Source organism: Pogona vitticeps, chromosome 3, assembly GCF_051106095.1.
Source record: "Pogona vitticeps strain Pit_001003342236 chromosome 3, PviZW2.1, whole genome shotgun sequence".
Lineage (NCBI taxonomy): Eukaryota > Metazoa > Chordata > Lepidosauria > Squamata > Agamidae > Pogona > Pogona vitticeps.
Genome location: NC_135785.1, coordinates 252734122 through 252749576, shown reverse-complemented (window position 1 = coordinate 252749576; position 15455 = coordinate 252734122). Strand labels below are relative to the sequence as shown.

General features: G+C 42.9%; 1 protein-coding gene across 7 annotated transcripts in view; it reads left to right on the top strand.

Moving 5' to 3' along the window:
* FAT3 (FAT atypical cadherin 3) overlaps window positions 1-15455 on the top strand; it is a 529225-nt gene that overhangs the window by 493349 nt on the left and 20421 nt on the right. For all 7 annotated transcript variants that reach the window (XM_072993570.2, XM_072993569.2, XM_072993567.2 and 4 more), the window contains 2 exons: window positions 8791-9259; window positions 14957-15110. In XM_072993570.2, coding sequence (XP_072849671.2) covers window positions 8791-9259; window positions 14957-15110 — 623 coding nt within the window. The remainder of the gene's footprint in view (window positions 1-8790; window positions 9260-14956; window positions 15111-15455) is intronic.

The window sequence follows — 15455 nt, the reverse complement described above, 5'->3', positions numbered from 1 at the left end:
AAATTCAAAAAAAGCAAAGCAGAAAGCAAGCGAAGTGTGCAAGACCCATCAGAAATGCAAAAAAGGGAACAGGAGATAGATAGATAGATAGATAGACAGACAGACAGACAGACAGACAGACAGACAGACAGACAGACAGACAGACAGACAGACAGACAGACAGACAGACAGACAGATAGATAGATAGATAGATAGATAGATAGATAGATAGATAGATAGATAGATAGATAGATAGATAATCATATCATATTATAATGTTGTCCAGCAGGGAGAGGCCTTTAGAAATGTTTCATTCTCATCTGCGGGAACAAAACAAGCAAAGATTTATATGCCTGTTCATCACTACGTCTTGCATTAAGATTCTTTATTTTATGATTGGCTATTGAAAGGTAAACACAAGTTTAATTTCAAAGTTCATATCTCTGCAGCTCATATCTCTGGGGAAACCTCAAGGGGGGCATCTTAATGACAGGAAATATTCATTCCTCTTAATTTGATGAAGGCTTGGCACACAGATCCACATCATCCTCATCCATGTCTCGGTTAAATTATCTCAAAACAACCCGCAAAAGAGAGAAAAAGAAAATTCTAAAGCCCCCAAGAATGAGGCAGGATAACAGAGAAGCGTATTCTGTGGGGAAGGCACAGTTTGTACGAAATGGAATGACAGATCTCAGCACTAAACCGAGCGGGACTGTACTTCCCAAGGGAAATGGTAGAATAAGTTCTCAATCGTCCAAAAGCCCAGATCTGTTTCATCACCATTTCATTCTGCACTGTAGGGGTTGTGGATCCTCAGTGGCTGAGCGGGGACAGAAGTAAGTTAACTCTACAACTGGTGATCTATCCTTGCCATTGGTTGCACTTAGTTAATATATTTGTGGCCTTGTTAAGTAAAATTCAATACAGGTAAATGTGAGGCCGTGATATGTGATGGCAGAAAGTACAGGCCTGAAAATTTCCATTGCCTGAACAGCAAGAAGTCTTGGCTGGAATCCCAGCCATGGCAGGGGCTGAAGAAAGTAATATTTTAATTAAATCTGCCGTTTTGCTCAGATTAACTGGAAATGTAATCCCGCTAACTCAGTATTCCCCTAGATGCTTCCGTCAAGGGTGGGCCCCGTTTCCTATTCATGGGCTGTGATGGCAGATGGGCTCTGCAAGTCTAAGGAGGTCCCTGAAGGACTGTTTGAGGGTTTTATTGCCAGTGTTGATATACAGATATGGATGGCATCCAAGCACCTTAGCTAGGCTAATCTTCTGGAATGGTCTGTGATGCCCATTCATCTTGTTTTGCTTATTTGATGAACAGTCGAAGAAAACCAATTTGTATAAGCCTTTAGAGAGCCTATCCTGCCCTCCTGCCTGGTCAGTTTAATGAGCTTTTATGCAGATGCCTATTTATGTGTGTGTATCTTTGAGCTGTGGCTTGATTTTTGTTCTGTTTTTAGGTTTAACTGTTTTCACTCTTATTATGCTTGTTGCCCTTGAGAGCATTGGCCGGGCTTTTGCAGCTTCCTCTGGCCCCTACTCGCTTGTGCTCCCCTGAAACTGAGACACAATACCACTGATATTGGAGGGAGCAATAGATCTGTCATAACTAGAGTGAGGTAACTCTTCGTTATTGTGTGTCATCAAGTTGCCTCCAAATTTTGGTGGCCTTATGAATGTTGTTGTTGTTGTTTATTCATTAAGTCATGTCCAACTGTTCGCAAGCCCATGGACCAAAGCATGTCAGGCCCTCTTGTCTTCCCCTGCCTGCCGGAGTTGGGTCACATTCATGTTGGTAGCTTCTGTGACACTATCCAACCATCTCATCCTCTGTCGTCTCCTTCTCCTCTTGCCCTCACGCTTTCCCAACATCAGGGTCCTTTCCAGGGAGCCTTCTCTTCTCATGAGATGGCAAAGTACTGGAGCCTCAGCTTCAGGATCTGTCCTTCCAGTGAGCACTCAAGGTTGATTTCCTTCAAAATGGATAGGTTTGTTCTCCTTGCAGTCCAGGGGACTCTTGAGAGTCTCCTCCAGCACCACAATTCAAAAGCATCAATTCTTTGGCAGTCAGCCTTCTTTATGGTCCAGCTCTCACTTCCATACATCACTACTGGAAAAACCATAGCTTTGACTATGCAGACTTTTGTTGGCAAGGTGATGTCTCTGCTTTTTAAGATGCTGTCGAAGTTTATCATCGCTTTCCTCCCAAGAAACAGGTGTATTTTAATTTTGTGGCTGCTATCACCATCTGCAGTGATCAGGGAGCCCAAGAAAGTGAAATCTGTCACTGCCTCCATATCCTCCCCTTCTTTTTGCCAGGAGGTGACGGGACCAGTGGCCGTGATCTTAGTTTTTTTGATGTTGAGCTTCAGCCCTATGAATTAGTGGCCTCTAAAATATTCTAATGGTAACAACTCTGCTCTTGCAAACCGAAGTTTGTGGCTTCTTTTATTGAGTCAATCTATCACATATGTAGTCTTCTTTTCCTGTTGTCTGGGAACAGCATGATGGCCTTGATGTGCCCAAGGTACTGCAGCCTCAGTGTCATCATTGTTTGCTTCCAGAAAGAATTCAGACTTGATTGAATTTATTTATCTTTCTTGGGATTCATTTGTCTTTCTTGGGCCCATTTATTTATCTTTCTTGGGATTTGTAAATCTCTCCTTCAAAATGACATTTCAAATATATCTAGTTTTTCCTTGTCTACCCAGAAGAAGGGAATAGTAAAGCTCTTCTGAGTATTCTCTGCCTGGAAAACCCTGAAAACAATCACCATAAGTTAGAATTAACTTGACAGCAGAGGGCTATTATCATTACAGTGGTGCCTCACTTAGCGATGTTAATCCGTTCCGGAAAAAAAATCACTAAGTGATTTAATCGCTAAACGATATTAAAAACCCCATAGGAACGTATTAAAACGCATTTAATACGTTCCTATGGGCTAAAAACTTACCTTAAAGCGAAATTCCTCCATAGCGGCGGCCATTTTGGGTGCCTCTAAAGCGAGGCAAAACAGCGGCGGCCATTTTGTTTTTGCGGCGGCCATTTTGGAACCGCCGATCAGCTGTTTTAAAAAGTTCGCTTTGCCATGGTCGCTTCCCCGCGATCGTCGCAAAGCGAATTTTAGCCATAGAGGCCATTGCTAAGTGATCACTCCAGCGATGGCGAAAAGTCCATCGCAAGCAATTTCATCGCTCAACGGAGTGATCGCTAAGCGAGACACCACTGTACTTTCTTTGCTGTCCAGCTTTCACATCTCTAATTAGCAGCTGGGAATACCATCGGCCTTGGTCTCCAGTTACACTCAAATATTTTTTTCTAGTTCCTTCATAGATGCCCTTCCAAATCTCAGTCTTCTTCGGGTTTTTTGGCTGCAACCGTAATTTGGATTGATGGTTGAACCCAGATCTTAACAATCTCAACTTCTTCGTAGTCAGTATTAAAGCCATGTGATTTTCCTGTAAGTCATGATTTTTGTCTTCCTAATATTTAGCCGTGGACGTGGTGGTGCTGCAGGTTAAACCGCAGAAGCCTCTGTGCTGCAAGGTCAGAGGACCTGCAGTCGTAAGATCGAATGCATATGACGGAGTGAGCCCGGTCGCTTGTCTCAGCTCCCGCCAACCTAGCAGTTTGAAAGCATTTAAAATGCAAGTAGATAAATAGGTACCACCTCGGTGGGAAGGTAACGGCGTTCCGTGTCTAGTCACGCTGACTATGTGACCACGGAAGATTGTCTTCGGACAAAAATGCTAGCTCTATGGGTTGGAAATGGAGATGAGCACCACCCCCTAGAGTTGGGCACGATTGGACAAATTGTCAAGGGGAACCTTTACCTTTACCTAATATTTAGGTAAAGGTCCAGCTTCATCATTTTCTTTTTTTCGCCTTCATTAGAAGTCATTTCAAGTCATATCGTAGCATCATAGCTTTCTGCCAGTCATATCATAGCATCTGCATAACTTAAACTACTGATGCCACACTGATTATTTTAATAGTCCCCTTTGTCTCTTTGTGACAGCTGCTGAAAAATTGCGTTTAGGATTTTGACCTTATTTCTGTCACTTTTGCGTTTCTTCTGTCATTGGCAATGTTAGGAGTTTCATCAGTTATTTATCTAAGCTTTTTTTCTCCCTTTGACTACAGGACTAATGTTCTTGGTCACTTCCCTAACAATGTCTCTCCTTCTGTATCAATTGGTTAAGAATGCACATCTGTTCTTTACATGGACTTTAAATTAATCAGAAACACTATTTGAATTATATTTTGGCACAAGTGTTCTAGTGTTTCTCTTCAGTTTTATTTTAAATGTATATATTAACAGTTCATGGTTTGCCGCATGATTTGCTCCTGGTCTTGTTTTGCCAGAAAGAATACAGCTTCTCCATCTACTGCTTCTGATTATGCAGTCTGATTTCTGCATTGGACATGGGATAACAGTCATATCTATATTCATCTGTTCAATTGCCTGAATTATGTATTTACAATAAAAATATCTGCTTCACAGAATTCTATGAGTTATTCTCCTTCTCTGTTTCTTACCCCTAGGACTAGTTCTCTAACAAAATTTGGTTCTGATTTTCCTACTTCTGTATTCTAATCACCTATGATCATCATCAGCACATCCTGTTCTGGTGTTTGATTAATTTCTTGATTTTAAAAAAAGCTTCTAGTTTCTTCTTCAGCATCTCTAGTGGGAGCATAGCCTTGGTTATTTATATAAGTTTTTTTCCAAGACAACTGATTGCAAGCCCCTAACTGCTTGTATTCCATCATGCCTCGATATTAAAGCCACACTATTTCTTCTGAGTTTGTCATGTCTGGAGTAAAACACTTTGAAATTGTCCAACTGAAAATGTTCTATACCAGCATACTTGAGTGAACTCACACTAAGTACTGCAATATTTAAGCATTCAGTTTCTTGCTTTCCAGTTGGGGTAGCTGCCCTTAAAAAGTTTCCCCGTCCGCATCCATGTTAAAACTACCCATTATTTGCTGCTGTAATTGTTACTTCTGAAAAGGGTAGATGCATCTTAGTCTGGTGTCTCAGCTTTGACCATTTCACCTTAGGTGACCCTTCTAGGAGCCCAGACTCGAACACGGTACAGGTGCCTGATGGCATTGCTCTCAATGTCCCGTACATACTGAGCCCCCTTCCCCTGTTAAGCTATGTATCCTGGGGGCAGGGCGATAGCTCAATCCTCCAAGAATTTATCTGGTTGTCTTTGAAAACAATCCAAGTTCGTAGCTGTTCCTACATCATGTGGGCAGTATGTTCCATAGTTTAATACTGTGTGAAAAAAGTACTTTCTTTTTCTCTGTCTGGAATCTCCCATTATTCAGCTTCAGTGGACAACCATATTAAAATGATCTCCCTATCCATTTTCTCTATATCGGGCATAATTTTATACACACCTGTCATGTTCGTATGCCTTCACCATTTTTCTAAACCAAACAGCCACCAAATGTTGTGACTTTCCCTCAAAGAAAACTTGTTCCAGCTCCTTGATCATTTTTAATGCCTTTTCATGCACCTTTTCCCTCCTTTATGTTATCCTGTTTCAGGCTGTATGGGTAGAATCGTACATGACATTTAAAGAGGCTGTGCTGCTCTGACTGGTTTTCAGATTAAGCTCAAGATGGGTTTTACTTCTGTACAGTAGCTGCATGGCGGGTTGGCATGTCTGTCAAGCTGTTTATCATAACCCCGAGTTCCCATTCCTGGCCAGTAATTGTCATCAAAAATCCTTCAATGTATATGTGAAATTGAAAATTCATTTACGGTATTTATCCACCCACCCATCACTGTGCATGTGTATATATTGTACTTGCCATATTAATGCCTTCTGGAGAGATCTCTTCAGAGTGCTTCCCAATCCATATTTGTTTTAACCACCCTAAATAATTTGATGCCACCTAACAGGGCACAGCCTTGGCAAATTTTGCTTAGACTTCCTTTCATCCACCCAAGTCATAACCCCCTCATCACAGTCACACTACAGCTTTGCCCAAGCAGAAACTCTGCTGAGCTTAAAATGTGTCCTTTGTTAGCAAGACAGTCTGGAAGATTTGCAAACGAAGAGTAATTTCCAAGTTTTGGGGGAAATAATTCAGCTTGTTTCCATATCAGCTTATGAGTGGCTCACTCATCACGGGGTCATTAATTCATTTGGTTGTGGTATTTTCAGGATTTTAACTTCCTGCTGCTATTATCCTGTCATTGCAATATTACGGTTCATGATGCGCCATGCAATATCTGTAGAATCTTTTCAGCTTCCAACTGTGAGGGTTTTTTAACCTGGATCCCTATTTTGGTGATGTAGAGACTAAAGAAGTATAAAATGCAAAGGAAGCAGAGCGCTCAATCAAAGTTATTCAAACCTAGACAGGATGAAATAAGGGAGTGTAAATCCTGCTTCAGCATTAAGAGGTGAAGCGTTACTTCAGAAAAATAAATGATAGTTAACTTGTATTTGCAAATGTGCCTTCGACATTTCATTTAGGTAGACTGAAAGTGTATTGTATCTACAGCGATGTGTATATGATACAGCTTCCAAGGAAGAATAGATTTCCTGGAAGCTGCAAGAGACTGTTCCAAAAAAGAGGGTCCTCCCAAAATTTCTTCTGATATATACTATAAAAAGCTTCATTCAAAATTGAAAGAAGACAGAAAGAGGTTAACCAGAAAACAATTACAAAGTTGGTAGATGAGTGTTTGCCTTGTTGTGCTTTTCCCTCTGTGTATGCTGAGATTCATGAAAGGAAAAACCTACGGGTTTTTGTACAGACAGGAGTTTTACACAGTGTATTTTGCTATAGATTGTAGAAACTCAAAAAAAATACACATGATTTTGACACCTTGGCCTCAAACTGCATGCAAAATATGACAAGGGGATTTAGATGCCATTTCATTGTCCTGAGATGCTTAGTCAACAGTAGTAAGGTTTTTTCACATCCCAAATAGAGCACACTAGATTCCTTGCTCTGCGAATTCCACAACACAGGCATCACACTGGGAGTGAGCTTGCTCCCATCTTCTTCCAGTTGCACCTTTCTTTGTGGAGGGATCATATGAGAGTAAATATCCCCTCAACTAGGCTGCTTTCATATCTCTAGAACCAGAACTTTGACTTGAACTCAGAAACAAAGCAGAAGAAATAACATTATAACAGACACAATATACAGCTCTTCCAACTTGATGGTTTTCAGACAGTTCCATAGACACAGAAACATTCTGACAAAAATGTGCTGAAAGAGGCATGTCTCCAAGTCAGGGGTAAATTTTGAGTTCTGTTCTGCCTACTGATCTGCTTTAATATAGAGCAAGGAACGGCAATCATGGCCCTCTATATGCTTTGACCATAAGTCTTAGCCAGCATAGCCAGTGTGGAGAGAATTATGGGAGTTGTAGTCCATAAATCACTGGATAACTAGGGTGCATCTAGTTTGATATACAACTAATCTGGTATTCAGAATGAAAGAGAGTCAGAAACACACAACAGTCTTTATTGGGTTCTTGGCTAGGAGTGGACAAATGTTCAGTTCCAGGTGCCTCCAGTTATAAGGACTTCTGCCTAGCTCAGCTGGCAAGGTCTTTGTTTGGGAGCTATTGTCAATTAAAGTAGGAAATACAGTGGTTCCTCACTAGACGATGATAATCCGTTCCACTGAAATCACTGTTTAGTGAAATCATCATCTAGCGAAAAGCATTTCCCCATTGGAATGCATTGAAACCTGTTTAATGTGTTCCAATGGGGAAGAATCATCGTTGTCTAGCGAAGATCAGCCATAGGAAAGCTGCTTTGCGAACAGCTGATCAGCTGTTTAAATCGCTGTCTTGCGAAGCTTAGGTCCCGAAAACACCCGTTTTGCGAGCACGAAGGGAGCTGTCAAAATTGTCGTCTAGCGAAAATTGGTTTGTGAAGCAGGGACCAAACATTGTCCAGCAAAATTCTCCCATAGGAATCACTGTTTTGCGAATCGCTATAGCGATTGCAAAAAGTCAATGTCTAGCGAAAAAACTGTCATGCGGGGTAACTGTCTAGCGAGGCACCACTGTATTGAGCTGGATCAAGCCATATCTGAGATAGCAAATGTCACCTATGAGTCTACCAGAAAAATAAGAAAATCTCTAACTCAGGAGTCAGCTCTGGTTAGTCACTCGGCACATAGGGGTTGAAAGTAATCCCAGAGGTAGCCAAAAAAAGTATTGGAAGTCGGAGTAGCGGGAACTGAGAGGCAATGAAGCCGAATGATATAAAGATTGAGAACCCTGATGGCCTATAGTTGGGAATGTGTGTGTCTCCCCTCCTCCACACCAAGGTTAGTCTCCCTCTTTTTGGACCACGAGTCGCTGGTAGTCTAGGAGCCAAACGGGGCGGTTTGCTCTGTATTTAGCATCAAATGTAATGTAAGGGAAATACGGGAGAGATTGGTGAAGAATATAACAGGCTATGAAGCACATGAACCATGTTATATGATCTTTTGCTGGAAAATAAATTGCCACCATTGCAAATTTGCGAATAGCTAGCCGTGCCTGAAAACGTCCATGTAAATATACCCCAGGCAGCTTAATGCACAGAGTTTATAATGTGCCATGTGACTGCTATAAACGCAGTTAAATGCTAACTACTGTAAACAGTAATCTCAGCCTGTTTCTGTGTACTGTATATGCTATGGCCTCGCCTGTGTGGCATTAATCTCTTTTCTACTATGCTACTTTGCTTTCCTGCAGTGTTAGAACTAACATTAAGAGCGCCCAGTAAAGTTTGATATCCCGGTGTTTTGCCTTTCCCTTTACAGATCGTAGATGGCAAGCTGTGGTTCCAGTTGGACTGTGGGGCCGGACCGGGCATCCTGGGAATTTCTGGCAGGGCCGTTAACGACGGGGGCTGGCATTCCGTTTTCCTTGAGCTGAATCGGAATTTCACCAGCTTGTCTCTCGACGACAGCTACGTGGAGCGGCGCAAAGCCCCCCTCTATTTCCAGACCCTGAGCACCGACAGCTCTGTCTACTTTGGAGCCCAGGTGCAGGTGGATAATGTCCGGAGCTTGACGGACAAGAGGACTACCCATGTCCTGAGCGGCTTTCAGGGGTGCTTGGATTCCGTCATCCTGAACAACAACGAGCTGCCACTCCAAAACAAGCGCAGTAGCTTTGCGGAGGTGGTCGGTCTGACTGAACTGAAGCTGGGCTGTGTCTTGTATCCAGATGCTTGCAAGAGGAACCCCTGCCAGAACGGAGGGACCTGTACCAGCGTGCCATCTGGTGGTGAATATCTTGCCTTTTAAGTTTACATTGTCTGAGCGGGGAGCATCTAGTTTCTCCTGCTAGCAGTCATATTCCTATAATAGGCTGAAAACATCCTAGGTCTCGTTTCTGCCTGCAGCCTGCAGAAGCACCAGCTTTGCTGTTCATTGTAAGGATCACAAGAAATCATTAGATTCCTCATGATCAACACATATACCACATTGAGAGTTGTGAACTCCTGCAAGGTTTCTCATCTCCATCAAGAGAATGAGACAAATTCCTTTTCTTTTTTCTGTATTTTGTAAAATATTTCTACAATTCGTGGCTTTAGGTGGCCGTGCAAATCCAGCACGAAGGACAATCCTGTGCTGATATAGCATCAGGATAACAACCTACAGACAAGTAAAGACATTCCTGTGAGTAAGGGACTATTCTTGGGTGATGTTAGGGAGCCAAGAAAGAAATACATGGGATTAGAAAACAAGAGGGAAAGGGGGAGACAAGGGAGAAAGTCTAGGGGTGGTCTTATTATCAGAACAGAGCTGGAAACAAATTCTTTCTTTAAACCCAGAAGCCGACAGCCAGCCTGGCCACTAATCAAGCTGATGCTAGAAACTGAACCCTAAAAAGTAATTTGTATGTATCAAAATTTGGACATTTCAGAGGAGAAAGAACTAGGTCCAAATTGTCTTTTTTTCCCCAGTTGAAGCCAAAGGAGTTCAGGGATCGCTTTGTGTGCACAGTAAACTTAGAGTGTTTTTGTGAAGACCCTGACACTGTCCTCTGAATCCTTCCGAAATTTGTCATTACTTTTTGCAACTGCTCCCAGTCTGTTTAAACATATCCTCTTCAGCTCTCCGTCCATCCACTCATCCTCCATCATCGTATTTCATGTTTGTGGTTCTACCTCATTGGCTTCAGAGAATTCCTCTGCGGCCTGAATATTAATGCTGACGTACAGTACTGTCTGGAGGGACATGGTGGCGCTGTGGGCTAAACCGCAGAAGCCTGTGCTGCAGGGTCAGAAGACCAAGCAGTCGTAAGATCAAATCCACGCGATGGAGTGAGCGCCCGTCGCTTGTCCCAGCTCCCGCCAACCTAGCGGTTCGAAAGCATGCAAATGCAAATAGATAAATAGGGACCACCTCGGTGGGAAGGTAAAAGCGTTCTGTGTCTAAGTTGCACTGGCCATGTGACCACGGAAGATTGTCTTCGGACAAAACGCTGGCTCTATGGCTTGGAAATGGGGATGAGCACCCCAGTCGAACACGACTGGACAAAAATTGTCAAGGGGAACCTTTACCTTTACAGTACTGTCTAGTTTATTTTGGTTGAGCTGGAGGGCACAGTGACTCTAGAAGGTGGTGGTGCCCAGGGAGCTAAAGGCAGAAGTGTTGGTACATTAAACGAATAAAAGCGTGGATTTTTTTATCAGGGCTCATGTCAGTGCTGACATAGTTCTTTATCTACAAATGGCAACTTAAAAAAAAAAGACCCAGCTAAAAAAGCAGCATAATAATTCAAAAGATGTAGAAGCTTTTGAAAATTGCTAAACGAGATTATTTATATCCTGGGGGAGTAAGGATAAAACAAATGCCTAACTTTATAACTTGGCCACGTATGATAAATTAGGTCAAGCATTCACTGCATGAATAAACTAAGTTAAAAGGGGGAGCCAGCTCGTCTTTCAAGTTATTTCACTGAAGTCTATTTAGACGATCATTCTACAAATAACATGATGTGCAAATTGAAACCTTTCTAACCAAATCACTTTAGGATAATTTCCTCCTTTCCTTCCACTCTCTTGACAGGATTAGATATTTCACATTTACATTGGCTGCTGGGAGGAGGAACAGGGCTATATACACACATTTTCAAATGATGGGTCCATTTTATTATGAGAGGCATATAAACAGCTCATGTTGGAATGGTCTCCCGCACCATTCTGTGCTCCAAAGCGACTTAGGCCTCCATGGCCTATTGAAGAGCAAATCCCCGGAGGGAATATTTCAGATGGCGTGCTTGCTCACTGGCTCGCTTCCTTGCTCACTCTCATTAGAAAATCTATTTGCTCGAGATTTTTTTTTTCACTATCTCAGCAGTATATGTAAATAAAGGATGGTTATGGTGCCATAATTCTAAAGCAATGGGCCCTAACGATACATCAGCCAATCTGTAATGCAATCTGCTATGACATCGTCATGGCCGCCTTTTGCTGTTTTATCTTTTTTTTCTCCTCTCCCCAAGGCCAAATAATTTGTTAGCCCAAGCAGTTCTCTGTACATGAAAAGGAGCATAAATAATCAAATGGAAACCAAGGCCTTGTACCGTGTACCAATGCTATCCAAATCCAGCACACCACTGGATCTGGACAGAGTATTTGGGAGTAGAGATACTGGCAGCAACTCCCATCAAATGGGTCTAAAAGCTTTTTCACACATTATACCATTCTCCTTTGAATTACAGGTGCCCAGGCACAGATACATATTTTTTTCAAATAAATAAATAAATAAATGTTCAATAAATATTGTGCTGCTCTTCATCTCTAGGCATTGGCCGAAGAAAGATGGGCCTCAGGCTCATTCAGGCTCCTATTGTTGCCCGTCTAGCAGCCCCCAGTCCGTTGACCTGGCCAATTTCTCTCCCCTGTCATGGCAGTTCCACATGGAGGCCACAAATGATACTGGGACATGCCTAGAAGCTGACGCAGGTTGGGGGAGGTCCCAGCAGTGCGCTGCTTCACTGAGGGGGACAGATTGCATCTTTATACCCCCCCCCCTGATGAGGGCTTTATCTGCTTAATCTGCATTGTTGGTGGCATAAGAATTATACATGGAGTTTAAACTCCACAGAGGGGGTCTGGTGCTCCTAATCCTAGTGTTGTTGAAGGAAGACATGTAAAACCCTTGCAAGTCTCTAATATCCATTAAGAGCATGCATGACAGGAACTCACAGTTTGTGATTTCCAATCTGTGTCATATTTGTTGGTGTTCACTCACCCACACCTCCCAATCTCCATTAACCTGCAGGCGTTGTTTTTAGGATATACAGCAAGCTTTTATGTTTAACATAACCTTGCCTCTGTAAACCTGCTGCCTCCGATTACAAGGCTTAGCTTCCTACAGTCAGGAGACTTGTTTTTGTTGTTTAGTCGTTTAGCCATGTCTGACTCTTCATGACCCCATGGACCAGAGCACGGCAGGCCCTCCTGTCTTCCACTGCCTCTCGGAGATGGGTCAAATTCCTATTGGTCACTTCGGTGGCACCGTCCAACCATCTCATCCTCTGTCGTCCCCTTCTCCTCTTGCCTTCACACTTTCCCAACATCAAGATCTTTTCCAAGGAGTCTTCTCTTCTCATGAGATGGCCAAAGGATTGGAGCCTCAGCTTCAGGATCTGTCCTTCCAGTGAGCACTCAGGGTTGATTTCCTTTAGAACTGATAGGTTTGTTCTCCTTGCAGTCCAGGGGAATCTCAAGAGTCTCCTCCAGCACCACAATTCAAAAGCATCAATTCTTCGGTGGTCAGCTTTCTTTATGGTCCAGCTTTCACTTCCATACATACATCGCTACTGGAAAAACCATAGCTTTGACTATGCGAACTTTTGTTGGCAAGGTGATGTCTCTGCTTTTTAAGATGCTGTCGAAGTTTATCATCGCTTTCCTCCCAAGGAGCACATGTCTTTTAATTTTGTGGCTGCTGTCACGGCCTGCAGTGATCATGGAGCCCAAGAAAGTAAAATCTGTCACTGCCTCGATATCTTCCCCTTCTATTTTCCAGGAGCTGATGGGACCAGTGGCCATGATCTTAGTTTTTTTGGATGTTGAGCTTCAGACCATTTTTTGCGCTCTCCTCTTTCACCCTCATTACGAGGTTCTTTAATTTCTCCTCACTTTCTTCCATCGGTACTCATTTCTAAATATGTATTGTGGCATTTTCATGCGCTAAAAACTCTGTGAGCACACTCAGGAAAAGGTAAAGCCACCGGGTGACTTAATTTTAATTTGCATGTCTGTCTTGGGCATGTTCGGTTGGATCAGTTTATAACAGAATGCTTAATGATCACACTCTGCAGACATTCTAAGAAACACTGAATTATGACACCCTAATTCACATAAGACTTATCCCAACCCTTGAGAAACAGGCCATGGTATCACATGGCAACGATGAAACATAGGCATTACTCACAATATAAAACAAGGTGTGCAAGGAGTACACTCCTTGACGTATAGGAAGGGCACACCATAAAATTCCAGTGATGACAGGAATGTCAGTGGCTGCAAAAATGTGTGTCAGGGTCCTGCACCAACTCCTTTGAGGTGCTAACAAACTTACACTACCAAAAAACCCTCAGAAGCAGTACTTTGTTAGTAGCGCTTGTGACACTCAAAGGTGTTCTCAGCTTGTATTTGCATATGGTGAGGAAACTGGTTTCTGCTTTTCTCAAGGTTCTAAAATTCAGCAAGAATGTGCACTCAATTAAGAGTGGTTGCTTTTTGCCTTTTCTCTTACGTCAGCAGCGTTCACAAGTGATCTATTCCAAATTGAAAAGCATGCTTAGAGTCACTGATGCCAGCCTCCCCCTGTTCATCTTTTGTACACAACTAATTCCGTCCCATTCAGTGAGCCCATCTAACCAGCCATGTATGTGGCCAAACAGAAGCTTGAGACACCTCCAACCCAGCTGGCTGCCCAACTGGCCTCTTAGAAATGGCCTGCAGTTGTTCAAGCTTGTTCTACAGATGGATGTGGAAATTGGTTCCATTGCATTGGTTCAGTGCTCACTGGTGTTGTCTTCCCATCTCTGTGTTCTGTGTCTGGTTGTGATACCCTTTCCTCCTTCCCACATGGAAGCTAGTTTTTGTCTTTTTGTGTCCCCCACCCCCACCCCAAATGTTTGCATTAGAGATGGGATACTTCTATGTGTCTCCCGGGGAAGACAAATACGAATATTGCCAGCACAGGTGGCCTAGCCCTTTGGACCCTCCCCCCCAGAACTATCTGGTCCACTTACTGCTTCTGGCGCACACAGCCGTCATTGTTTGCCAATTGTGGAAGCGATGCGGCTGGCCCTTCCCCACCTCCCTGCGTGGCTGACCACGACGACAAGGAGGGAGGAGGACGAGTCTCCCCGCTCAGCTGCTGGGGGAGGCGGGGAAGTGCCGGCTGGGCTACATCCACTATTGGTGTAACACAGTTGACAGCCATGCACGCCATGCGGTGAGCACTAAGTGGACTGGCCAGTTCTGTAGAGAAGATCCAAACGGCTCCATCGCCTGTGGTGCAGGGAGCCATCATTTATACTTTAGCATGGCTATTCTATTACAGAGTTTCTATGATTGGAAAACTACTGTTTCAAAAATAATCCTTTGTCGCCTTTAATAATATATGTAATCTCGAATAATCTACATCCCTTTTGAGAAACAGTGAAACTGTCAGAAGCAGTGTAGGTTTTCTAGATCTAAAATCATTGCCCATTCATTTTCATTAAACAGAGTAAGTATCTATAAACAGCATAATGTATGTATTTCCTTAATGTCTCCAGCTGGAAGTCAAAAATTGCTTAGACTTATAAATATCAGTTCCATTCCTAAACCAGCTGCTAGAGGGAAATAGAAACCCACATTTATGCTATCTATGTAACTAAATCATATCCTGTTGAGAATTTGTATTTTCTGTTGTGTCTTTTTTTAAAAAAAAATTATTATTTTGTCCTTAGGTTATCAATGCAGTTGCCTCTCGCAGTTTACCGGGCGAAACTGTGAGTCAGAGATCACGGCCTGCTTTCCAAACCCATGTCGCAACGGAGGATCGTGTGACCCTATAGGCAGCGCCTTCATCTGCAGCTGCAGGAGTGGGTTAACAGGCGTGACGTAAGTAAGCTCACCACACTTAGTGTGGTGCTGAAGCTCACAAGTGCTGTTCGAAAGGCAACAGATTCCATCTCTAGCATCCCCACCACTCAAGTACATCAGGAAAGAAGGCTGCGAAGGAAACCTTTCGGGAGTGATTCTGTTCAGAGCAAAAATAACATGGACGGGCAAACTGCAGCTGACTTTAAAAAAAAATTTACACACTCAAAAAAATTTTACACACTTCTAGGCAGCATGAAAGGGGAAACAATTTTGCCATCTCTTGCCTCCAACATAGCTGTTTTAGGTTGGGAGAGTTCAAGACCAGAAATCACTCGGAACAGAAAATCGCTTTTTGTTCAGGAA